Raw genomic sequence first — 25,171 nt, 5'->3', positions numbered from 1 at the left:
CCTGCTGATTATTCATTCTAGGAAATCAGCTGCTAATTTAAAAATCCAGGGCTCTTCCTACAGATCCTAGAATCCCCTTTTATGAGCGTTACCCACCACGAGATCTGAAATTATTATCGTACTCCTACTTATTTCCTACAGACTGGAGCAGCAGCCTATTTGTTCATATTTGGAAAAGATCATCTCCAAAAATATGGACCTGATGGAGAAAAAACTAATGGATTATATTGATCTGCGGATTCAGAACCTTCAGGAACATATAGATAATAAAATTGTTCTCTTAGTAGACTTGGTTCAGAACTCAAAATCAAACAAAGCCTCACAGGAACACTATGACTCTGGAGAAGGATTCTCAAATGGAGAGAGATAGTCTTTGAAAGATAGCAGACCTTAAAAGTACTTCTCAAGGGCAACTTTTGTGATAAGCTTATTATTATACATATGTCACTATAAAATATCTCAATGTTTTTTGTTTGCCTTTGTTACTGTAACTCTGCCCGGTATTGTACACAGCTGTTATTATTATCATAAAAGATCGTAAAGAATATCGGTATTTTTTCATACTTGTAAAAATTGTGTGTGTCTTTTTTTGGCTTATTTATTTTAAAAGTATTGTTAAATATCACCTCTAGTACACCTGGTCAGCCTCGGCATGAATTATGAAAGATGCGCTCCAAATAAAGCGAGTTGCATCTTTTCTGTTTATGTTTACTTGAATTGTCCTTTTTTGTGGGGGGTGGGGTTTAAATCTTGTAGTAATATATTTCCACTGAGATTTCTGAGTTTTGTTCTATTGCCTTTGCTTGTTATAGTTTCTTGGGCTGAGCTTCACAGTGGGAATGAGTCACTTGGCTCCTGCGGTAGAATCCACTGCTCTGTGTTAATTGTCTGGGCTCTCTAATCGGTGTATTGAGGAAGGTAGACAGCTTAAGAATGGAATCCATAACAACCAACACGCTTGGCCTTCAGAAACTAATAGGAATTTCTAAAGACTAGGTGTGTCTTAATTCATATCATTCCTTTTGCCTAGGTCCTGGAGAGGCATGTAATTCAGTGCTTTTCTACCACCTGCTGCTTTTTATCCTGTAGGTTTCATGCTTGGAATCTTTTTTTCACCATTTCTTAAAGAAACAGAACTGGGTTACCCTTCTCAAAACACAGAAGGAAATGATGCTACTCTGTCCTCTTGCTTTCTGTAGCAGTTTAGTGGTTAGTGCACTAGGGGGAGGAGATGTATAGTTCCAGTCTCTCTCCTCTAAAGTAATTCAAAGCCCTATCTCCCTCTCCTTTCATTAGTGGTGTAATTACTATGCTATGCAGTAAGAGGAACTTTCAAGGCCTCCTGCAGAAGCTGTTCACTTAAAGACTTAGACTAGAAACAGGATGGAACCTACTGTTGAGGTACTCCCTGGGGATGGAAAAATATCCAATTTATGAATTCGTTTCTTTCCATAGTGCTCTGTTACAGCAAATACGGATGCTTGAAGCGGGGACCAGAAACCAAGAGCTATAATATATATATATTGGTACCAAAGTACCAGAATCCATCCGTTTCATGTGTGGACTGCTGCATTTTGGCAATGCTGGGCCAGGGGAATATTTTTATCAAAGGTGGCCACTCTAATATGTAATAGGTGTAAGTTCTACAAAGTGGGCAGTGCACAGGTACATTTAAATCCTTCCCTGCTGTCTCAAACTGAAGATCATGCTTTGTCTGGAGACACCTGTTTCATTTGCTGTTTTCCTGTTTGTTACTCTGGAATTTTGGGAGAATAAAGAAAGGCTAGAATGCCAGAGGGTGTCTAGTGCCCTGGGGTACACTACAGATGTTCTACATATGCTGGTTTTGAAAACAGGAAAAGGTCAAATGTTTTTCTAAAGTGTTACTTCCTTTTCCATTTCTCATAATGGTAATTTGGGGCATTTTTACACGTGCTCCAGGGTGGGGGGAAATTTTTATTAAAGCAGCTTTTGGGAGCTGCTTTGATTAAAATGCCTGCAGCGTCTCATATATTCAGCATCCCATGTTTCAAAATGGCAGCAGGGGCTATAGTTAACAAGCTTTACTTGTTAACTGCTGCTAACAAGCTTTACTGCTGCCATTTTGAAATGTGGGGGTGAATGCATGAGATGCTGGAGCATTCTGATTAGAAAGCTCCAGCAGACTCGATTATACATGTGTATAGGTGCTTATTTTTTAATTAAAGTTCCAGATTCATTAAGTTTGTCGTAAATTTCAAGAGGGTCAGAAATAATACAGCAGAAGTTCTTACTTACACTGTGTGCTAGTTTCCTTCTACCTGTTAAATATTTCTATTCCCATCCATCTGACAGCATGTAGAAGAAAAACAGACAAGACTGACTGATTTACAGAGTTTGATTTAATTGTATTATGTTAAGATAGCAAAAATGTTTTAAAATTATGTACAAACACCTATAGAAGTATAAGTAGGAAAAATGTTCAGAGCTTGCATGGATCCTTCACATATTTGCTCCCACGTACTCTTCTTTTTCCACCATACCTAATATTCTCTCCCACTGCAGAAAAAAAACATGTTCCTTGAAGGTTTGCAGGTCCAGGTAGTCAGATCCACAAGAAGGACAATTCACAGAGAATGTCTTAGTAAGTCACCCATTTGCTTAAAACCAGGAACTTTAGTTCCAGCATCTCAGGAAAATGCAGGATGTAGAGTAAAGCTCTAGATGGGGACCTTTCTTCCTGAAAGATATACCCTAAGCATTTTGGGCTTTGTAGCTCAAATCTAAACATCTACTCAGAGGGTGCATCTACATGTGCAGTTAGTGTACATGAATAAATGTTGGAGCTTATGTTCTAAAGTTTTTTTGCTCCTGGGCACACTGTTTGAACGTGTGCCTGGGAGCAAATAAATTCAGAGCATAGCTCTGGAGTGTATTCACGTGGAGCACATGGAGCCGAGTCAGAGCAGCCCCAGCTGGCAGGGGGCTCGCCTGCCAGCCCAGGGCTGCTACAGCCAGGCTCAATGCACTATGGGGGGACTGGCTGGGAAACAAAGGTGCTCCAGTGCTGGGCTAGAACCCTTGGGCCGCAGCCAGCTGGTAAGTGTCTATGACTGTGTCCAGGGACCAAAAAAACCACCCCCACACTGCAAGGTAGCAGCGTGGGAAATGCCTGAATAGCTGGTGTGTGGCACCGCAGGCGGGTCTGCAGTGCTACATACTGCACAGCTTGTATTAGTAAATACAAGTACTACCCTGCTGTGGAGTTTATTATTTTGTGTGCCCTAATAGGTGTGAATGTGTAGATGCTGAGATGTTTACTGTGCAGTTCATTAGGCAATAAGTTAATTAGATGTGGCCAGAAATAGGCAGTAACAAAATGCGGATTTAATGAATTCTGTGCAAGAAACATCAGTAAATAGGCAGCTTGATTCTACTGCAATGTCTAAATGGTCCTAAGACTTACTTGTATGTATAGTATATTCAAATACTACCACTGGAACAATTCGAAGTGTGATGATTATTTAGCACTGAATATTTTATTGGTGATCACTAACACACCTGAATAAAAGTTGACAATATACTTCTCTCCACACTGCACTATTATGGCTAATATGGGCACCTGCTAATAGCCCTGTAGTTTCTGGTATTTATATTCTGACTGACATTTGATGTAATGTTTCACTATTACAACTGCCAAGATAACAACATTTGTAGCCAATATCATAAATGAAAAGATATATAAACTGTTTTGCTGCAGGTTCTGGGTTTTTCCAGGATGCACTTCAGACAGAGACTCTACAGAAAACAAAAAACAAAACAAAAAATGGTTGAAGTCAGTGGAAAAATTATCTAGTGCTTGAGAGAAATGCATTATACATTTTTTTATCAGATATTTTGATGCCTCAGAGGTGCCTTGGAATAGATTGCATGTATTGACCTTGTTGCAATGAATTGCATTTGTGGGGTTTTTTCATTTAAAAGCAAAAATAAACAGAGAAAATTGTTGTTTATTTCTCAGCAAGGTTACTCAACTACACTAGGTTTTCTAGCATTGCTCTTTCACCATTTCTCTTGTTTCTCAATAGCTATGGTTTGTTTTTTTAAAAAAAACCCCAAAACCAGTTATTTAAAATTAGCTGTTGTTAATGTGTCACATTTGTCCTTTAAGGAGTGGTTCCCAGTATATGACTTAATACATTATGTAATATTCATATAGTAACTGCATATTATGAATGAATGCTTGTATCATTTCTTCTGGTAATGGTTTTAAGGGGAAAGTTTAACGTGGTATATCTGAAAATCTAAGCTAAGATTATGGTACTAACTAATGCAACATTATATTAATGTTCTTCAGAAGGGTTTTGTGAGGATTTTTTAGTGTTTATGCAGTGCTTTCAAATCCTCTGCTTTCTTTGGGGCTGAAACAAGTGACAGATCCTAACATATGGGGGGCCAATATTCACCCACAAAATAAACAGCAACAGGATTGAGTACATTGTAAATGCTGCTGGAACAAAAATAGAATAGTCATAATAATGTAAAGCACGTATTAATATTACTATTTCTTTGTCAACAAGACTAATGATTAACATATGGGATAAAGAGATCTAGACTTGGAAAGCATGTAGTATTTTTTAAATTTAAAATTTCCACATGAAAAGCTGGAGCCAAACATATAGCATAGGCTACTGTTGTGCCAAGCTTCCTAAAAATATCTCTTTCATGGTTTTAAACTGACCTACATTTGCCTCTCAGTACTGGTCCTGTCTCTGAAAAACAGTTTTGCCTTACTGTGTGTTCACTTTGTATGATAGATACATGTCAATAAAGTCATGTATAATCCATAAAAAGATACAGCTTCAATTAAAAGTTCTTTCTTTCTGTTATTGAATTGGTTCCTCTACTCACCTCCCCCCCCACAAGTTCCTGTCCTTAGTAGTTTTTATTTTATGTGTTCAAGGAGATTTAACCTACCTTGGATTCAATAATATATAATTCTGATTGTAAACATTAAACGCTTTTCTGTAGTAACTGAACACTTATTTATGTGAGTAGAGTACTAGATGTCTTTTTTAATGAAAATTATAGCAAAGATTAGATCTGTAATGTATAATGTGTTGTTTGTTTTTTTTAATCTACCCACTTTTTCAGGCAATGAGAGGCACGCAAACACTCATTCTGTCTAAGAATGGTGTCTTGGTAATCATGATTTGATTTGAATATCTGAAGTCTTATTTTTGCACTGATAACTCATGAACGTTCCTTGTGGTGAGATCCAGCATCTACCTAAGCGCTCAGATAATCTATTTCTTTTTTCTTTAATGGTCATTGCTTTAAAGTCTTATACTGGAAGATAAGTCAATCTCAATTTTGAAAAGTATCTGTGAGCTCTTTCAAAACACAAATGAAATACTTCTTTCATCAAATCCTTTCCATCCTGATTCTATTCTCACTCTAATTTCACACTAATATAATTCAATTCACTTCAGCAGCATTATTCCTGACTTCTACCACGTGACAGTACCAGTTCTCAGTTTACATATCATGCTTACCTAAGTGATCTACAGAACTGCGATCTCGTTTCAGGCGGATGGGTCCAATCACAGCATTTGCTTTCCATTTGTATGAAGAAATATCTCTTTTCTGTCTAGGCACACAGCCTTGAGTACAGCGAGAATTACTCTCATTGCTGTCACAAATTAAAACTTGACATTGGAGGTACACTGAAGCATGGTTTCTCAGGAACTCAAAGGCATTAAATTTGAATCTGCCATAGTGCTGAAGCAGTGGGTAGTTCATATAAGTATCATCCTTAATACACCTGTAATACAATTTGCAATTCTGTTTAAAGTGATCTACAGCAGGGGTCAGCAACCTGGATGAATCTAGCTGGCAAAGAGATTTTATCTGGCCTGCCAGGCATGAAAAAATGATACTGTTTTCCCCCTGTTAGTAAATTTTGTGCAGGAACGTACCATGCAAGTGCTGGAATATCTAGCAAGTGCTACCTCCAGCCTGCTGTTACTAAAAGGTTGTCAACCCCTGATTTACAGCAGTGTAATCCATTTAATTAGCATGCTTAGCTGTATCAGGCTGTTAAACTAGGGTCTTCTTTCACCTATTGCTGATGTATAATTTCTTGATCTACCCCCACAGAGGGCACGGGACCGTGATTCCTGTTTTTGTGAACAATACAGGAATGTTTTTGAAGTGGAGGTTTCAGGTAAAAATCAACTGAAGAAAATACATGGAGGATCTCAGAAATATAATTTACAGAATTTCAATTTTGGCCTGATTATACCCCATAATGACTCTTACAAAGGGAAATAGTTTGATGCTATTATAAAAACAATTGCAATACTATTTTACACATACAGCATGCCTATTTTTTACATTTTAATAAACAAATTACAATTTAATTTAGCTTCTTACCCATTTTGGATTAAGGTATATGTGGGCGATCCAAAATCAAGATTGGGTGATGCCACACAGGTATCAACAAACACCAGAAGATCTGCATCGGTGGAATGAAGACTAACTTGAACAAAGAGGGTTTTGTTCAAATCTATGTAGTATGGAGAATCCAATATAGGCCTGGTGAACAAATCTGATTCATAGAACGACATGCTAACATTGTATCTACCAAGAGCGCTTGAGTTTTGTATTACACCATCTTCCGATACATACATAATTTCCACTGTTGAATTGTTTTCCATTTCACATTTCACAAAAATCTGCAGGTTTTTTTGACGAGTGATGATCTCACCAGTTTGTGATGCTGCGATGAGATTGGTATAAGTAATTCTATTACCTTCCTTCTGCAAAAGAAAATACATAGAAAGCATTAGGATAAGCCTTGCAGGTGTGCAGAAATGTAACAGCTAGGAATTGTGCTATGGGTCGCAGCAGCAGCAGGGGCTGAGCTGGCTGTGGTGGCTGCACCAGCTCAGCTGGGAGTGGTGGTAGCTGCCATTCTTGCACACCCTTTAAATGGGCACTTGGGACTGGTACCCCCATTACCTAGCCCTGCAGGTGTTAGCTACAAAACTAACAAAAAAAATGTCCTTCTTTCAGGTCTCAATACTTTGAAAAAGCATTGTAAACCAACATACAAGATAACCAGCAGCAAACCTACCATGTCTCAGAAATGAGGAACTGACCCCTAAAGGAAAAAAAATTAAAGAACACCCCCAACCTTATCCTCAAACAGTATCTTTCTCTGAGCCATCAACATGTGAATGACCCTCAGCTAACTGATGGAGAATCCCCAAATTCTGGGTCTTTGTCCTGCCGGAATACATACTGGCTGCAATGAGTGTTTAATGCTCCCATTGCCTAATATAGTGTCACCTCTGGAAATACAGACTAAAGGCAGAATCAAACACTGTCTAGTAGTCATGGACACAGCTGAGCTCAGTCCTGGCTGAGATGGGACCTTAGTTTGATTCCCAGGTCAGTTGTAGAGGGAAAAGTGGTTCTGCCTATCTCCAGTCTGAAAACCTGTAATCAGGTATCCAGCAAAGTGAATATATTATGAGCCCTTTTACATATACTTTCAGAAATGGTCACTTATTGTCTTTACCATTTTAACTGTTCCACAGCTGTTTAGTGGGAAGGAAAATATCACTGGGTTTCTTGAAATTGGTCTGCAAGTCGGATCATTCAACTGTAAATTATTTTCATTGTAGCTAAGTGAATCCAGGTAAATGTCACTTAGAACAACTGTCATGATGTCTGAAGAACAAGTAAGGGATGCTGAGAAAACAAAGAACAAAGGAAGTTAATGTGGAATTGCTTTATATGTCTCTCAGTGGTTCATATGTGTTGACCTGAAATATCTCTTCTTTGGCAAAGGACAATCTGAAACTTTCCCTGCCTCTTGAGCAACAGCCTGAACCCCTCGTTTCAAATGTTATGGTTTTTAGAATTCCAGGACTGAAGTCAGGCATTTGCCCACAGAGGAAAGAGGCGAAGGGAACTCTTTTTCTTCCTCACCCACCCATGCATCCATGTAAGAGGCAGCCAGTTGGACTAGCATTGTTTTCAGAGCTCCAGGCAGCAGAAGGATTTGATGGTGAGAGTCTATCAATGGACCCACCTCCCCTTGCACTCACCACCAACAGCAGAGCAGCTCTAATGGACCAAATGCTTCATCTGTAGAAAAAGTGAGGACAGCAAAGCAGTATGCTAGGGTATTTGTCATTCTTCTGTTGCTCACAGTCCTAATGCCTCCAGGAACCACATATGTGAATTCTGCTCTTTTCCCTTTCTAAAGACCAAAGCACCTGCACATGTAGAGTAATTAGGTCTTATAGAACTTTCTCCAATATGTATCAGAGGTTATATTAAAACCAGGATTTATCAGGCTAACTTCTCCCATTGTTGCAGAGGTGTTTAGTTGGCAGCAGGGCATTTGCAACTGTAAGATTTTGTATAGGAAGGCATCTAAAATTAGATCATAATTTCAAATAAGTCATAGAGTATCTATTCTGAAGTAATTTCCTCTCCTGTACCGGGGAACAAACCCAGCACATATTTTTTGATATAACACAAATATGAACTTTACACCCTTGAGATGAAAATTGAGATGAGTGTCAGGCAGCAGGGCCAAAATCCCTAAAATAACATAAGGTAGAGTCATGAAAGATGTGTATTTGCATTTCAAAGAGACGCACAAAATTAGAACATAAAAATAAAATGTGCCTTACTTTTGGGCTTAGGAGTTGGCAGGGCAATACTGGTGTAGTGCGCAGAAAATCCTCTGTAAGAGTTGGCATAGTCTGTAGACAGCGCAAGAGTCATAGTATTTGAAGTAGATTCGAATGTGGGCCGGCTGCGACCGCAGACATGTCCAATTAAATCAGACTTTGTGGAGGGGCCATCGTAGATTGCAAGAAAATCAAATCTGCAGTTTGGATCTAGTTCTAGGCTGTATACACAGAGAATAATAATATTTATAATCATAATGAGTTTTAATAATATTATGAAGACAGGATAGAGAATACTGTACAAAGGAAAATGTATCTAAAGAATACCAATTAAGTGAAGTAGAAGAATGGAGAACAGATAAGGTCTCCACTGAAGCTGTAACAGAAGATACTTCAACCTGTGCAGTTGCTTGTGTCTGTTTGCTTTGCCAGCTACCTAGCTGAGAGTGATTTTTTCTGAGGAATGGGGCAGGGATAGGATGGTCAGCAGCAGTATAGCTACTATGCCCACCCCCTACACTACTTCCCTAGGTAGAAATACCCATGGGGATCAGACAGTAGATCAATTTCCGTGCCAATTTGCCTGTTACGATTCTCTGCTTCGACTATTTAGGCACATGATTCTCAGTTACGTACATCTTTCCTACATCACGTCTCTAAAATGTTATTTATACTAAGCTTATAATTGCTACTACAGGTATTAAGTGTACCAGTCCCTAGTGGAAATATAGGTCACCTGTGTAAATGGAGTTTTAAATTTGTACAAGTGAATCCGTAGAGCTAGGGTTTTGAATTGCTTTTTCTGCACCAGTGTGGCTACACTGGTTACTGAAAACCTTAACATTGATGAGGCCTGAGCTATATTCAATGCATTTCCTCCACCAGCTCTTAAAGACTCCTACCGGTATTAGCTACTGAAGAAAACCATACAACAGCACTAAGATAATGTATAACATTTTTGGAAAACTATTGTAATATAGTCTAAACTTGCATCATGGCAACTTTTGTTTAAACTTTTGTTTTGCCACAATGACCTAAACCTCTGCAAACACTTGTTACTCCCTGATAATAAAATGATGATTTTTAACAGAATGACAAAGAAGTCACTAGCTGTACACAGCAGCTACTTACAATAGGTCAGTAAATGTTAAATTTATCTTTGAGTTTTCTGCTGTTTGTATGCGCCAGACGCAGTATGTGAACTCTGGATGAGGTTTGGGGTAGTTGGGGCTGGTCAACGTTCCTTCAGGACTTGTAAGGAGACCCCCACAGTCTTCAGTTTCTGAAAAGAAGGAATAGATAGAAAAGCTAGTAATGACTCATGAAAACAGAAATAAAAACCTAGGCCACAACAGGAATTAACTGTATTATTTCAGGGAATCCTACTTTCAAGGTTGAAGCACCTGTTTAGGTATTACGCATGCAAGCTGCTACATACTCAGGTTTGATGTCAGTTTTAAACTGCTGTTAGGATGTTATCACTTAAGAGCCAAAAGCTTTTAATGAAAATAATATTCAGTGAGGAGATCAATTCATTAATGGAGAAGCGTTCTCTTTTATGCATCAATGCATATTTTTATTAAGCTGAGGTGTACTGCAAAGTACTTGGTCTAGTTTTATCCTGTTTCCATATGAGCTTTGTTGATATTTACTTTATAGTATTGAAGTGAAAAGGATCCAGGGTATGTAAGAACAAAATGTCATTGAGGACAGACTGTGATGTAGGGCACAGTTCTAGGGAAAGGATAAAACACGTGTACCCTAGCATAAAAGGAGATTGGGGAGACACTGGGCACATACACATGTTCATATCTCATAGTGGAAAATTTCCACCACTCAAAATGGTTCTCCAGGAGAGGGAGCAGGCATTCAGTCTGAAATGGCCCGCTCTCTCCTGCTCCTTGTGTTTCCTGCAACTGGGTTGATCTTTGTCTGGGAAAACCATGGGCTGCTCCAGTCCTGCCATTCTTATGCTGGTGACTCTGGTATGAGAAGCCGAAGTAGTTGTAGTCAGGTTATTTTTGTTCCAACACAGTCATTTTTGCTCCAGAATTAAATGACGGAGCATCTGCACACCTGTGGTTTCTACTGGGAGAGCTGTGATTCTCCTGGTAGCAACTAAACATCTGTACATGGCCACTACCTCAAAGAAATGTAACAGTTGACTTGGATATGTTCTATGCTCAAGATTATGCATGGACCTAAAGAGAAGACTTCTGAAGTTGAAGTCTTTTTATTTTGCAGAAAAAGAAGTATCAAAATCCAAAATACAAGCTGCAACTGGAAATGAAGTATACATTTTTAACATGGATAGCTAACCCCTAAACCAATTTGCCTAAAGATGAGGTGCATTTTCTGCAAAAGAAAATTAGCAAAGTCTTAATCCAGCACCAAAGAATCAAAGGAAATTTTACCACTGATGTGATGGAAGCAGGGCCAAGCCCTTAAACAAGACAAAATTTCGTTCTAAAAGATATTCTCTGGTTCAACTTGAAATTATGGCTTAATCCTAGAATGCATGTGGTAAATTAGCAAGATAGGGACATAAGATACTTCCCTCTGCTAATTTTTAAAAGAGGCCTTACATCAGGACAACTCTTGGTGGGCTGAGGAAATCTGGACATGATTCCATTGTGATCCCATTAATATGTTTCAGGGCATCAGCCCAACATTTTGGAGTAAAGCAGAACATTATTACGATAACAGGCAGCATTAAGACAGTGCGATTTCGACTGCTTTTCATACGACTTACTTGAGCCTGGTGGAAAGAAATAATAGAACGCAAAGATGCTCCGTTTAAGGTCCGTGGAATCTGTTGTAACTTGAAAAGATAAACTGTTTGAAGAGGATTCAAATACTGGAACGGAGTCAATATTACTGCATACTTGTCCTAGCAGAGGTGAATTACTTGTGGGGCCATCGTACACTTTAATATTTTCCATTTCACAACTTGCAGAAGGGTCAAGTCTATTAAAACACACATGAATAAATAAGTAGAAGCCTCAACGTAACACTGATTCCATAAGCAATGATGTTCAGAGACAGGAGAGGCCTAACTAGCACTGAATATTCTGAAATTATTGAGTTAGGCTCATTACGTATTTAAAAATTCTTCCCTATAATTATTCAAATGAAATGGAGCAAAGTACTAGGATGGTATTGAGAATGAATACTTACTGAAAATAGGAGAAAATGAGCCGGATGACTTTGTTTTCTGGTCTCTGTATTTTCCAGGTGCAGTTTTCATTTGAATACAGATCAATCGGAAATGCTTTTGTGTCTTCCCCAAGACTGGCACCACACCCTGCTGCATTCAAACAACAAAAAACAAAAAAAGAAAAACACAGCATGTATGGAGTTATCTTGTCTTGAAATTAGAGAACCAGCACTATACAGTGCCACAGTTGTCTAAACCTCTTGGCCTCTATAAACTCAGAGCAAAGACCATGATCAAGTCCTCAGGTAATTTCTCTTGAACACGCTGGAAGAATTACATAATGCCTCTGTAGAGAAGTTGTGTACGCACCAGACATGTAACAGTCAGGTCACAAAGACTAATCCAATGCTTCCCAAAGACAATGGGGAGGTATCTTTTGTGTCCAAGTTATTTCTCTGCTATCCTAAAGTGCCTATTTGCCGTTTTGTGTGTAAAATGCTGGTCACAGAACTAGGTCTCCAAATTGACAATCCAATTGCTATCGTTGTGATTCTAAGTGACCAAAGCTCTTCACTTTAGATACCAATTCAAACCATTACTCTGAGCCCCTTACTTCATGGAGTGTTACAGCTGAAGTACAGGCTTCCACGACATGAATACAATACTCACATTAATATATAAAGCCCAATATCTAAAAACAAAACTAATCTGAAATTTGATTTTCTTGGCAGAGGGAGGCTTACAGCTATAGGCAACAATAAGTTTGGTTTGTTTCATTGGTTATTTACAACTGAAACCTAACAAAAAAGCCAAATATCCATTAATGAACAGCTAACTCAGATCACTAATAGCACAGAAGAATAGGGAATTTTTTTTTTATTTCTTAAATACAGATTAAACAAATATCATTTAACATCTAGCCAAGATTTGCTAGCTAAAATTTCTGAAGCATTTTAAGCAAAAGAGGATTTAAAAATGTTATCCACTTTAGTTTTTCATACCTTGCAAGTCTAGAGAGTTATTTTCAGCAAGAGATGAAGCAATTAATAGAAGCAAGAGAATGAACTGGCTGACCGCCTTCATTTTGAGAACGTTGGTAAGAATATGACCTGTTTGCTAACTCTTTATATACCTTCTGCTATTTCGTAATTGTTCTGTTACATATAATCATCATGTTGTAGCTTTATGTACTTTTTATTTCCTTCAAATATAAGCAGTAGATACCAATGAGAAAGTAACAGGTGTCCTGAACTTTTTGTGCATTGTGGCATGGTTATTGATGAGGCTATGTGTATTTGCTATTCAAAACCTAAAATGTTCAGGTATACTGACTTTTTTACGTAAGCAAATTATAATATTGGACACAATTTTATTGGTATTGGGTCTGGGTTCATTGAAGTTACAAAGCATCTTTCCATTGTCATTGGTAAGCACTGGACTGGGCTTTGTGACATTAATGTTACAAGCCTGGTGTGTATACAACTTCTCTATGGAGGCATTATGTAATTCTTCCAACATGTTCAAGAGAAATGACCTGAGAACTTGATAATGGTCTTTGACCCTAAGGTCACAGAGGCCAAGAGGTTTAGATAGCTGTACCATTTCCTTCCAGTTGGCTGTTTTTGTTACTGCAGGGGAAGAGTATTTCTCCAGAAAATTTCAGAGTGCATGAAATCTTACTTGCAGAGACAATTTTGTGAATAAAGATGTTGCTGTCACTTCCCATTTGCAACTATCTTAACTGTGTATTTGAATGTCATTGACAGGGAGGCAGCTGCAAACTACATAGTTCTTTGTATTAATACAAGTAGGATTGTCTTATTTTTGTTGTCCTATCATTGTCATAAAAACATGAAAAGCTAAAGCTCTGATCCTGCAACAATACTAAACTCCTTAGCCCACATCAGACCTCAGATAACCAGAAGTAACTCATAAAAACAGTAAGTACAAATGAAACTACTCTGTTGAGACTAAGTTCAGTATTGCATTACTCAATTTACCTGAAGTCTTGCTGAGAAACACACTGGCAATGAGGAGGTTCCCAGGATCATGGAAGAGTATGTCTTGGACCAAACTAAAAGGAGACCAAGGACAGTACAATTTTTGACGGTCTTTCTTCTAGGTAGGCTTGGAACTACACACAAAGGCAATATGGGAAACTTCACTGAGCAGTATATGGTGGGGTTTTTTTTAGAGGATACTGGAGCACATTCAGGCCTGTTGGCATTGTACCTTGATGGAGTGCAGGCCATTAATGTTTTCTCCCTTACCAAGCTGTGAAAACATCTTCAGTCTATGAGGTCTTCCATAATTCACACCTGAAGCACCACACACTTCAAAGAGGGCAAGAGTACTACAGGAGGTGGATGGAGAATAATAGGAATCCACAGTTTATGCCTTAGCCTGATTTCAAATAGTCTGAAGATAACCAGAAGATAACTGAGATTTCAGAGGGTTTACAAAGTTTTGATCACATGTCGCATCACTGCTCAGACCATATCAGATGAAGTATCTCTTTTGAATCTCAATGTCTCCATAGGTCAGGTAACCCTGCTCATTAATTGGCCAGCTGCGATGTGGGTTGTAGATGCTGGGGTAGGCAGGCTTTGTTTGATGGATGTGTTTGAACATGGCCTGTCCTTGGACAGGCTTCGTCTGGGGCAGGTAACATAGCTTATCCAGCTGTTGACCTGGCCAGAATCTATTGTTTTCAGTCTTGCAGTAATGGGTAGATGTCACTGGCAGTTGCCTGCAAAACAAAATATGGTCAGTCATCAACTACAGATTTAGCTAATGCCTTTTACTTAACCAAATCAAACTGCTACCCAGAGACCTGAGGAAGGATCCTGTGGTACCCAAAAGCTTATCTGTGATCTTCCCAACTACACAGTTGATCTAATAAGAGAGATCACCCACAAAAATCCTTCACTTCTTTCATTTTTCCTGGACCATCATGGCCAGAACATCACCCCAAATTGTTGCTAGTCATTTTCCCTGCTTCTGTTCAATGGTGGATGGAAGTTGGACAAGATTCATGTCACTTCTAGTCAGCAACTCCTAAGGCTTTCTGGGGCCCTAGCTCCAGAGAACTTTGCTATACTAACTCATGCAGATGCCCAGTGAAATTATTGTTACATAGATTTGTTAGAGCCCAGTGAGAAGGTGCTCAGGAATGTTCTACCATATGCTGCTTGCCTACCTTCCCTGAAGTCAGTCTTACCTAGACCACTAACGGTCTGGACTTCACTGTAGACCCAAATATCATTTTGATGTCAAAATAGGGCTGGTCCTTCCTTTCTGTAGTTTATTACCATGAGAAAAGCTAATTTGAAGAGCTATCAGTCTCAGGGGTTGTCACGGTGTTCATCATTATGGGATTGAAGCAAGAGGGCATTAAGAAAGGGAAAAGTATATGTTACCTTTCCATTCTGTTTCTCCTCAGCCCTGCATCTGATGCTCTGCTGGTTCTGAAGACGTCCTTGGCTGTCCCAGTCTGGATCTCAGGAAATCTTACCCTTTTTTTCTTCCCTCTAGAGCTCTTCTTAGCGGGACTGCAAAATTCAGAATACATTTAGAACAAGCAAAGAGTCTTCTTCTTTTTAAAAAGAAGTTATCAGATAGTTTAGGCCCTAAGCTTAGGTTTTAAGAGCGCTTTATTTTCCAAAAAGTAAGCATATACAAATGGCACAATGAGGGTTTGACTTGTCTCAACCATTTCAAGGTCAAATCTGCTCAGTCTAATGGAAGGCTTATTGGGGCTAAGAGTACAACTTGGGACTTGAGAAGAGAGCTAGATCTGTGGGAGTTTCTGCATCTTTCACAGCAAGAAATATCCTACACTTGGTTCTTGCACTTGGCTCCTGAGGAGTTTTGTGGATAACAAGTCAGAACACAGTCCACAGACCAGGTCACTCATGACAGACTCACAGTTCTAGGGATAGGTGGCACATGAGCACCCCAGCTATCTAAAAACTGGTCCCTTTTCTTGTCCCATATCAAGACCATCCATTCTCATGGCGCACCCATGAGGAAGACCCTTGAAGAAACCATTTGGAGGATGAGTTCCAATTCCCTTCTAACCAGTATCTCCCTCCTTCCCTGCTAATATTATACCTAGTGTGGTGCAAACCTTTGGAATTGCCAGTAAACTTCAGGTGTAATCCATACGGGCTGGTCGTCATCTTCTTCCAGATCTGTATCATATGGTCTAGCCAAGAATGCAAAACAACAGTCATTTACAAATAAAGAACACACCATGATGTAAAGTTCAATCATTTCAGCCATTTCAAGGCCAAATCTGCTCAGTCTAATGGAAGGGTTATTGGGGCTAAGAGTGCAACCCAGGACTTGAGAGGATAGCTAGATCTGTGAGAGCTTCTGCATCTTCCACAGCAAGAAATATCTTGCAGGTGGCCCTTGAACAATTTTGTGAACAACAAGTCAGACCACAGTCCACAGACCAGGTCAGTTATGACAGTCACAGTTCTAGGGATGGGTGGCACATGAGCACCCCAGCTGTCTAAAATATGGTCCCTTTTCTCGTCCCATGCCAAAACCATCCATTCTCATGAAACATCCATGATGAAGACCCTTGAAGAAACTACTGATGACTCTGAAACTCATGCTAAGCTTAGGCCTACTCCCAAAACTTAAAATACAGAATAATAATGCTAACTGCATATTGCAAGAGGATGCAAGTTCATGGCTAGGCCATCTAAGAAGGAATAATGAAGTATTTCTTCCAGCTTATCTTGCTATATTCAGAATCATTTCAAGCAGACTCTTAGTTGTCTGGTGTGTAACCATATGAAATGTCTATCCTTGAGTAATTAGTATGGAAAATATTTCTTTTGTGACTAACTCGTGTTTATGTGCAGGAAGAGACATTCTCCATACGTAATAGATGTCTCCTCCTGATTTAGTATGTTTTCCTGGCTGTTAATCAGTTTCTTGATATGTTTCAAATGGGATAACCTCTTGTTACCGAAGAAGGTAACTCATTCAAATTAAAAATTTCTGATAACCAGTAATGAGCAGGGTTTTCCTGTCAAGTACTGCTTGGGACTCTTTCTTGATTTACACAACTAAAAGAATGCTTTGAAGATGCTAAGCTAAGGGTATAAAAAGGCAGTAAAACAGCAAACAGCACGCACGCTTCAAGAGTGAGAAATCTCTCTGACACCAGTTGCTGATGCGCCCGACTTACTCGAGACGTTGAAGAGAAACAGACCACCTCTTCGTCGCCTGTTTGGTGAGAAATCATCACCTTATAGCTAATTACTAGACTTTGATTTGGTTTGGGCTCACTTGACTTGATTTTAAATACTTATAGTAAATAAAGCCTTTCTGTCACTCATCAAACGAGGTGTCGTGTCAGTCCCTGGGCTAGTCCAGAATCCTAGGTTTTTATTGCTAACAACTACTTTGAGGAAGATGAGTTCCAATTTCCTTGTAGCTAGTATCTCCCTCCTCTCCTGCCAATATGCTAACTGCTATTGCACAAACCTTTCTAGCGCATATCTTTTAGATGACACCCACATGGATTGTTCTTCATATTGTTTCATCTGTATATCTTCTAGTCTAGCCAAGAATGCAAAACAACAGTCATTTACAAATACAATAAACAGCTCAGACTGGGGGCTCTTTGGGAAAACATGAATTTTTCTACATGTTATATGATAGCAGGTGAATCTGTGAACCTCTAATACTGATAATGGATAATCGTTCATTGGGGAAACATACTGCATATGTAAGTCCATGGGCTAGACATCCTGTTCCAGGCAGGTTTCCACACTGCACACAACTCTATGCTGCACAGGAAGAGTTGGCATCTGTGCAGCATTCTTCAGGTTCAAAGCACTGGACTAATGACCTATTACTCCCAGAAGGAGGGTGGGTATGTCACATTAGTTTCCATTTGCAATCTTGTGCAGTGACATTGATGTAACTGAGAGGAGAGAATAGTTCATGAACCATCATGATCTGCCCCCGGGAATGTCCAGGTGTTTCATACCAGCACATTCTCCCCCACCCTGCCGCTCATCAGCTGCTATCTCATGTCTCACCAGAAGGGACAAAGAGAAGAGATTTAAAGGTGACAGCAACAGTTTCTCCACTCTAGGGGCCCCCGTATTTCTCTCATTTGCATCCATGTGAATGGAGTAACTGCAGGGAAGTCACTGCAAGTGCCCAGGGGGTTAAACTAGTGCCCACGACAGGAGAATTGAGCATGCTGTTTGTAGGGTCTCCCCTTGGGCCACAAGGGCCAGCTGTGAAAATGTCATGGGAACCAACATGGCTTCTGGCTCTAGCATCCACATGCAGTAAGACAGAACCCAGGACCAACATTTTTCCCTGCTTTCCTAAACCTCCCCAATGTCTGTGAGCATCTTGTACCAGCACTGCTAAAAATGATTATACAGCCAGTTGCAGGGTCCATTTGTGTTGGGCATGTTACATGCCATGTACAACCTAGACAGGCTCTGCCCCCAGAGGGTCTCATGGTTGGAGAGACAGGGGCAGGAGAGGAATAAAGGCACAGAAGAACAAAGGGTTTGTCCCAGCTCCCACAGCTGAGCAGCAGCAGGGCTTGCAAGAGAAGTCAGAGTGCTGTGCAGACAAAATGTTTATAAGGCACCAGTGTAAACAGAGTAGTGGGCAGATGACATGAGCACCCTAACCTAGGGTAACTTTTCACCAGGGCACCTGTTTGTTAAGACTACTAGAAGCTCCCCTGCCACCTTGTAGCAAAGTGCAGTAACAGCTGTGTGCTGTGGGAGCTTCTCTAGAATAGCTGCTCCTCTCTCGAGGAGGCAGTTAACATAACTCTGCCTGGGGGATGTGCCTGCCTGTCCATGCCCCAAGCCTGCTGGTTCTTGCCTTCCTTCTAGATCCCATAGGTGCTGGGACCGTGTGCTATGATGAGAGAGGATCTTTAAAAAAAGTGGATCCATGCCAATGGCACAGTGAGAGTCTGACTTTACATCTCAACCATTTCAAGATCAAATCTGCTCAGTCTAATGGAAGGGTTTTTGGGGCTAAGAGTGAAACCTGGAACTTGAGAGCTAGATCTGTGGGAGCTTCTACATCTTCTGCAGCATCTTCCTGCACTTGGCTCCTGAAGAGTTTTGTGGATAACAAGTCAGAACAGAGTCCACAGACCAGGTCACTCGTGACAGACTCACAGTTCTAGGGATAGGTGGCACATGAGCACCTCAGCTATCTAAAACCTGGTCCCTTTTCTTGTCCCATGTCAAGACCATCCATTCTCACGGAGCACCCACGACAACGACCCTTGAAGAAACTACTTTGAAAAGAATGAGTTCCAATTCCCTTCTAGCCAGTATCTCCTTCCTTCCCTGCCAATATTTTACACTGTTACACAAACCTCTCTAGCTCATCTTGTTCAGATGAAATCCAGGTCTTCTGCTTCTCATCTTGTTCCCTCGGTGTATCATATGGTCTAGCCAAGAATGCAAAACAACAACCATTTACAAATAAATGAACACACCATGGTATAAATTTCAGCAGTTCAGACTGGGGTCTATGCGAAAACTGTCATCTTCCTACAAATGACTACAGTAGCAGAATAACTCCTCCCCAGGGCAGCTGTTTGCTAAGGATATTACAAGCCCCCCTGCCACCTTGAGGCAAGATGTAGTAACAGCTGCCTGCTGCAGAAGCTTCTCTAGAAGAGCTGCTCATCGGTCCAAAAGGGGGTTAGCATTACTCCACCTGGGGGATGTGTCTTCCTGTCCGTGCCCCAAGCCTCATGGCTCTTGCTCACCCCCGCTAGAGCCTGCAGTTGCTGGGGCTGCATGTTGCTATAAGAGTGATCTTAAAAAAACAACAAAGAAAGCCTCTTTGAACAAACCCATATATTGCCTCCTCTTCCACTCTCCAGAAGCGTTTTAATGCACCTCCGCCTGTCCAAGGGTGCGCCTGGAAGGTTCCTCCACTGGGTATAGGGTTATAGTAAGCTCCTGGCTGCCGGATCTTTAACATGTGTTTTCCTTCTTTTATTATTCTGTCTCCTGGGTGCAGCAGGACTGTTAGCAAAAACACAATCAAACCTCAGGGCTAGCAACAGTGGCCCACAATGTGCTGAGCAGGCTGGGGGGGTACATCAGTGCTTGGTGTCTGATGCAGGACACTGTGAAAAAGCTCCTCCCTGCCAGCACTTTAGTCCTGATCTACAGCTCTCCTGCTCAGCCAGTCCTGCCCCTCTCTGCCCAAGTCCATGCAGCACCTTCTTCCCCTGCAAAGTTAGCTGCTCTTCTGATCCACATCCCCTCCATACAGCTGTGCAACCAGCAGGGCAAGGGGGCTGTTTTCTACTTAAACTACTTACTAGGTTGGGATTGGCCCTCAATGTTTACAAACAGGTACAAAAAGGGTACAATACTGGTACAAAAAAGGTTGAGAACCACTGCCTTAGAGAATACCCACATAAACCAGGCATCTGGGCTGGGGAAGAAACTTCAGCCTGCATCATTTAGCACATTCACACCCAGCCCTGGGTTTTCCTTTACCTTTTGCCAATGTGTCCTCAGTGACTGGGATATTTTGCTCTTTGCACAGCTTGACACACCGTACATAGCTTCGGTGAGCTACCTGCCGATAGCGGTTAATCGATTCTGCTACTTCCCCCTCCATCATGGATGGCAGGCAGTGGTCATCAACAGCTCTATCTCCAGATCTCACCAGCCGACACTGCTCTGCCCATTCAAGTGGATTCACTGTCTTCCACACCTAAAGGGGATGTTTCTGTTAATGCACTTAACAAGCCCAAGGAGGTAAATGAGCCAGCAGGCATCACCCCCTCTTCAAGAGGGAGTGATGCGTGCTGGTGCCAGTCACAGAAGCCAGGACTCCATTCGCACTGCTGTGACAATGCTGCTGGCCAGAAAGCAGAATGGCCAAGACTTCAGGACATGTCCTTGTTTTGAAAGCAGGTTTAGGTCTTCAGAAAGCAGAAAATATTTAGAGTTTCCTGTGATCCGTGGCTTTTTCCTGCTGGTGTTTCCTAAACTAAACCTGTTCCCTGAACCTGCTGCTTAGTGAAAATGTGAATCTGCCAGGATCAGCTTCATTGAGGAGCTACCTGGTCCTCAGGGAATTTGGCTTGAGCTACAGCCAGGGCTCCCGGGATCCTGACTTCTCTGCTTGAAAGTCCACATACATCTCTGCTCAGGAGCCACATTCCCTGGAAAGCCATGCTTCCCTACTCTGGGGTGGCCCATTTGTTCTGTCCTGAGCCATGGCCCCTGGAAGCAGTGCCCTGAAGTGCCCCTGGCTCTGAGGCACTATATAGTCTGTGTTGGAGCTGTGGACCTGGCAGAACAGATGGAGTACCTGCTAGAAATCCAGGCACGGTTCCATGGGATGCTCGTCTTGGCTTCCACGACAGTTTACTGAACCCAAGATGTTTCAGACAAAGCCCTTTCAGCTCAACTCACTGGCATTTACCTTTTCTAACACATCCAGCTAGTTTTGCTATGACTTCTGTCCCAGGGGACTCTGCAAGCCAGGACTCTAATGAGCATCTCCCAGGGACCAATGTAGCTTGGGGTGAGGCGCTAAATCAGAGAGTCTGAAGAGCTGTTTCATATGTTTCCTGGGCCTTCTTGTGCCCATCTTAAAAAATAAAAGGAACAGAACTACTTTCCTGTCTCACAGGGTTCTGGGTAGCAGGTCTGAGACCTTGGTTGATTGTAAAGGGAATGAAGATCCTCAGGGGAGGGGGACTGTACATCAAAGGGACAGCAAACACACTCTACCTTCTTCAATCGCCTCCACTCTCGATAGTGCTTGCCAACCTCCTCCATGTCTTCATCTGTCATAGGCCTGCACTCTTCAGTGTTGACAGGAGGAACTTCTAACAGTGTTAACTTGTCCAGCTCTGCGGCAGGGGTCACTTCAACGGTATAGGCAGTAGCTTTCTCAAGAAAATTGAGGATACGTTCTATAGAGTGACAGGAAACAGGGAAACCATGCTCTGATGTAGCAGGAAGAAATAGCTGAGCTGATCAAAGCTCAGAGAGGGACCCTCAGCTGGGACCCTCCAGGTCTCCTGGAGTTTTGCTTCCAGATTTGAAACTAGACCCCAATTTTCTATCCTGGGCCAAGCTCTAGACTGGAAGGATTGCTCACAACACTCCACTGCTTTGCAAATAAGGAAGGAGTAGCTGAATCATGGGGAAAATACTTTGCTACTAATGGTAGGACTTGATTCACTGTCTCAAAGAATTGGAAACATCACTGTCCATGTACTAGGAGTGAGGGAACTGAGTCACACAGAAAAGCACTGCCAGGAACAGAATTTGTATCTCCCGACCTCCCATCTAGTCCCCTTTCTCCTGGACTGGGTTGTTTCCCAAGTCTCTTTTAGGGATAACTCATTTAACAGTAGATAACAGGATGTTACCAGGGAGTATTTCTGTATGTTAACAAGATAACAGAGTATGCCTCAAAATGCCCAGTGACGGAGGAGCTAAGTGCTTGAAGGGGTGAGGGGGGAACATCAGAAAAGACCTCTGAAAATTTTTGCAGCATCTTGGATTTCACTGAAAGCTATCCAAGTGTGGCCCAAATATTACAATGCATAACTGGCTGCCAGAGTTTGTAGAGAGCCTGAAATGCTTGCTCTAAAGTATGAACCAGTCAGTTCATTTCAGTGGCTGGTAACTCAGGAACCAAGGGTGAGATTCAAAATGTCATCTTTATTAATTATTTCAAAGCATATGAGAAAGGAGAGGAAGGATCATACCATAAAAATTTAAAATATGAGTGAGCCTTTAATAAGTAAAGAAAGGCCCTCTTAAATGGGGCCTTGACTTGGAAATGCTGCTTTGCTAGCAAAAAAGCAATTAGTGTAACAGAGTAGCTATAAAACTTTTCTGCTTTCTCTGACAAATCTAATACATGCCACTGGACTAACTCTCTTCCCACTAGCGCTCCCATCTCCGTACCTTCATGCCTTTCCCTGATATAATTTTGCAAGGCTGGCATCCACATCCTCTGACACTTGACGATATCATCACTGCGTATAAAATGCCTGGGCTTTGGTGCTGATGTAGTAAGATAGATGAATGCATCTTCCAGCTCCTTATCAGTGATAGGGACGCCAGTCTGGCAACAACAGAAAGAGGCTATAAACATGCACGCCAAAGACTGGTTACAGACCAGCAGGGAAGAGTTGTGGGATCGCTCCGTGCCTGCTGACCAGGATGGTGGTCTGGGAAAGAGAAGGGGAGTGGGAATGCAGATCCGTGTGTTCTAGTCCTTGCTTTACCAAGGAGATGCTGTGTGACTTTGTGCATGTGCTGTAGTCACATCTACACAGGTTATGGCGGTGCTTCCCCCAGGGGTGGTCAAGGCCAAGATGCACCTCAGTGTGAATAAGCACAACTGAGGGCCTGAAGCAGCATGTTTGAGAGCATTGCTGCTGGGTGTGGTACATTTCTTGTGCAGAAGTGGCTTTTGCATCTCTGGGCCTCAGTTTCTCCATCTCCAAAATGGCTCTGTTGTTATTCCATGTGGTGGCTATACCCAGAGGACTCCCAGCTGGGGTTGAGGCTCTGGAGTGGGGGGCACTGTACAAACCCTTTGTAAAAGACAGTCCATAGGCAAAAGGTGGAAAGGAAAAAAAGTGAAACAAAGTGAAGTGATTTGCAGAGATCAGGTCAGCCACAGAGGCAGGACTAGAATCCAGCTATCCTGAATCCTGATCCACCACCCCAAACCACTGGCACACACTTGCCTCTTTGGTCACCCAGACTTGCCTCACCTCATGGGTTTTGAAGGCTAATTAATGGTCTGGGAAGCCTACTGTTGTCAGGGCAAAGTCAGACTGCTGTGAAAATTAGCACAATCAGCCAAGCAGCCCAGCTACTGAGCTGTGAACTTCTATGGATTGCATGACTACCTTCCATTCCCCACTGAGATGCGCTCTAGATGTCTCTTTGGGTATCCAAATATCCCCCAGAGTCTCTACTTCCCCACTCCTGCAGACTCCCCCAACCCTTCCCCAGGGATCAGATCAATTTAACCAGGAGTGTTGGGAGAGGAACCACTAGAAGAGGAGCTCTTCCTGTTAAGGATTCATCCCTTATCATTGGCTTCAGCAGATTTATATCAGTGGACCTGGAGCAACATTTCTGTGGTGTGTGCGCAATCTCTTCTCTACTTACCGCCTGTATAACTTTAAAGAATTCTTCTCTTTTGATATTCTTACTTGTCATCTTTGACTTTTTGAATAAGTCTACCATCCTGAGCTTCTTTTTGCGCAGAAGGTAGAGCAGCAGTACGAGGGCTTGAGGGTAGGGAATACTGATCACAGGGACAATGCCTTTCCGACAGGACTGGCGGCTCTTGGGTGGTGGGGGCTGAAAGAGATAGAAAATTGGAAATAAAGCACAAAATCAGCATCCTCTACATGATGACGTTCACCTGATTTCCTGGCCCAAGTCTGAGAGCACTTTGGGGTACAGAGATATAGTTATCAGTTGGTGGAAATGGCATCATTCCATTGCTGCTATGGGAAAGATGCTGACTTCTACCAGCTGATGACTTGGCCTGATTTTTCCTGTACCCATCAAGTTAACCTTATTCTGGATGTTGTCCTTCCTCAGAGGCCTCCAGAAGGAAAGGGAACTCCTAGGATTGGGGGCAATCCTATGTCTAGGGTTGTTCCTGCCTACTCCCAACACCCCTGTTTCTCCATGTGGACCTTGAATAGTGCAGGGCTGCAGATGGAAGAAGCTAGGATAAGGCTGGAGCATGAGGGGAGCAGGGGTTTAGTGAGGAGGCAAAGGACCTCCAAATGGATAGCCATAGACCCAGGGGATCTCTGAAGAGCCCGGGCATTTAGGCATAGACCATGGAGGGTGTAGCTCAGGGGCAGGCAAAATACAGCCCATGGGCTGGATCTGGCATGCTATGCAATTTCATCTGGCCCATGGGTGCCCACCAATTAATTGTACCCCATCCAGCTTGCATGCTTCGTTCCCACCATCCCACACAGGAGGGCCCTAGCCAGCATGCACAGCATCTGAGCAGGGCTGCTGCTGCCACTGCTGCAACTGCCAGGGGACCTGCTTGGCTTCCCTGGCCTCTAGCAGCTCCTGCTCCTGTCTCTGCTATAGCACTCGCTCCAGGCAGCAGGTAGGGAAGCTGCAGATGGGTGGGAGTGTGGAGCATGGGGCTGGTGGAAGCGTGGAGCCCAGGGCCCACTCCCAGCGGGGTGGTGGTAGCTCAGAGCTTGGGAGGGCAATGTGTGGGTGTGTGAGGGAGGGTGGGGGGTGTGGGGGACCCCCCCCCACCC

At 42.0% G+C, this 25,171-nt stretch overlaps 3 protein-coding genes across 3 annotated transcripts in view; 1 reads left to right on the top strand and 2 right to left on the bottom strand.

The window, feature by feature from the left end:
• Positions 1-668, top strand: part of CUNH10orf88 (chromosome unknown C10orf88 homolog) — an 8,293-nt gene extending 7,625 nt beyond the window's left edge. The window contains exon 6 of the mRNA XM_006025141.3: positions 142-668. Within this exon, the coding sequence (XP_006025203.1) occupies positions 142-370 (229 nt within the window). The 3' untranslated portion in view covers positions 371-668. The remainder of the gene's footprint in view (positions 1-141) is intronic.
• A 1,457-nt stretch (positions 669-2,125) lies between these two features.
• CUZD1 (CUB and zona pellucida like domains 1) lies at positions 2,126-12,930 on the bottom strand. The gene is made up of 9 exons (XM_025205927.1): positions 12,849-12,930; positions 11,868-11,997; positions 11,443-11,657; positions 9,822-9,972; positions 8,691-8,911; positions 7,565-7,737; positions 6,415-6,800; positions 5,535-5,803; positions 2,126-3,777 (listed from the first exon to the last, which is right to left on the bottom strand). Exons 1-9 carry the CDS (start codon positions 12,928-12,930, stop codon positions 3,605-3,607), a joined length of 1,800 nt encoding a protein of 599 aa, XP_025061712.1. The 3' UTR covers positions 2,126-3,604.
• A 1,416-nt stretch (positions 12,931-14,346) lies between these two features.
• EFCAB12 (EF-hand calcium binding domain 12) overlaps positions 14,347-25,171 on the bottom strand; it is a 13,222-nt gene continuing 2,397 nt past the window's right edge. Inside the window, exons 2-11 of the mRNA XM_006025139.1 lie at positions 24,039-24,233; positions 22,818-22,977; positions 21,627-21,811; positions 20,379-20,598; positions 19,721-19,895; positions 19,235-19,309; positions 17,353-17,427; positions 15,977-16,054; positions 15,267-15,398; positions 14,347-14,596 (exon numbers count right to left, since the gene is read on the bottom strand). Of these exons, the coding sequence (XP_006025201.1) occupies positions 14,347-14,596; positions 15,267-15,398; positions 15,977-16,054; positions 17,353-17,427; positions 19,235-19,309; positions 19,721-19,895; positions 20,379-20,598; positions 21,627-21,811; positions 22,818-22,977; positions 24,039-24,233 (1,545 nt within the window). The remainder of the gene's footprint in view (positions 14,597-15,266; positions 15,399-15,976; positions 16,055-17,352; positions 17,428-19,234; positions 19,310-19,720; positions 19,896-20,378; positions 20,599-21,626; positions 21,812-22,817; positions 22,978-24,038; positions 24,234-25,171) is intronic.

This window comes from Alligator sinensis, unplaced genomic scaffold (genome assembly GCF_000455745.1).
Source record: "Alligator sinensis unplaced genomic scaffold, ASM45574v1 scaffold28_1, whole genome shotgun sequence".
NCBI classification, from domain to species: domain Eukaryota; kingdom Metazoa; phylum Chordata; order Crocodylia; family Alligatoridae; genus Alligator; species Alligator sinensis.
This window is presented reverse-complemented; position numbering and strand designations above follow the sequence as displayed.

Excerpts from the sequence above, each read along its gene's own strand:
- CUZD1 (XM_025205927.1), bottom strand. The coding sequence starts at position 12,930 with ATGAAGGCGGTCAGCCAGTTCATTCTCTTGCTTCTATTAATTGCTTCA. Across the intron at positions 6,801-7,564 it reads GCTGTGGAACAGTTAAAATG|AAGGAAGGTAATAGAATTAC; the intron begins GTAAAGACAATA and ends TTTCTTTTGCAG. Across the intron at positions 3,778-5,534 it reads CAGTTCTGTAGATCACTTAG|AGTCTCTGTCTGAAGTGCAT; the intron begins GTAAGCATGATA and ends TGTTTTCTGTAG.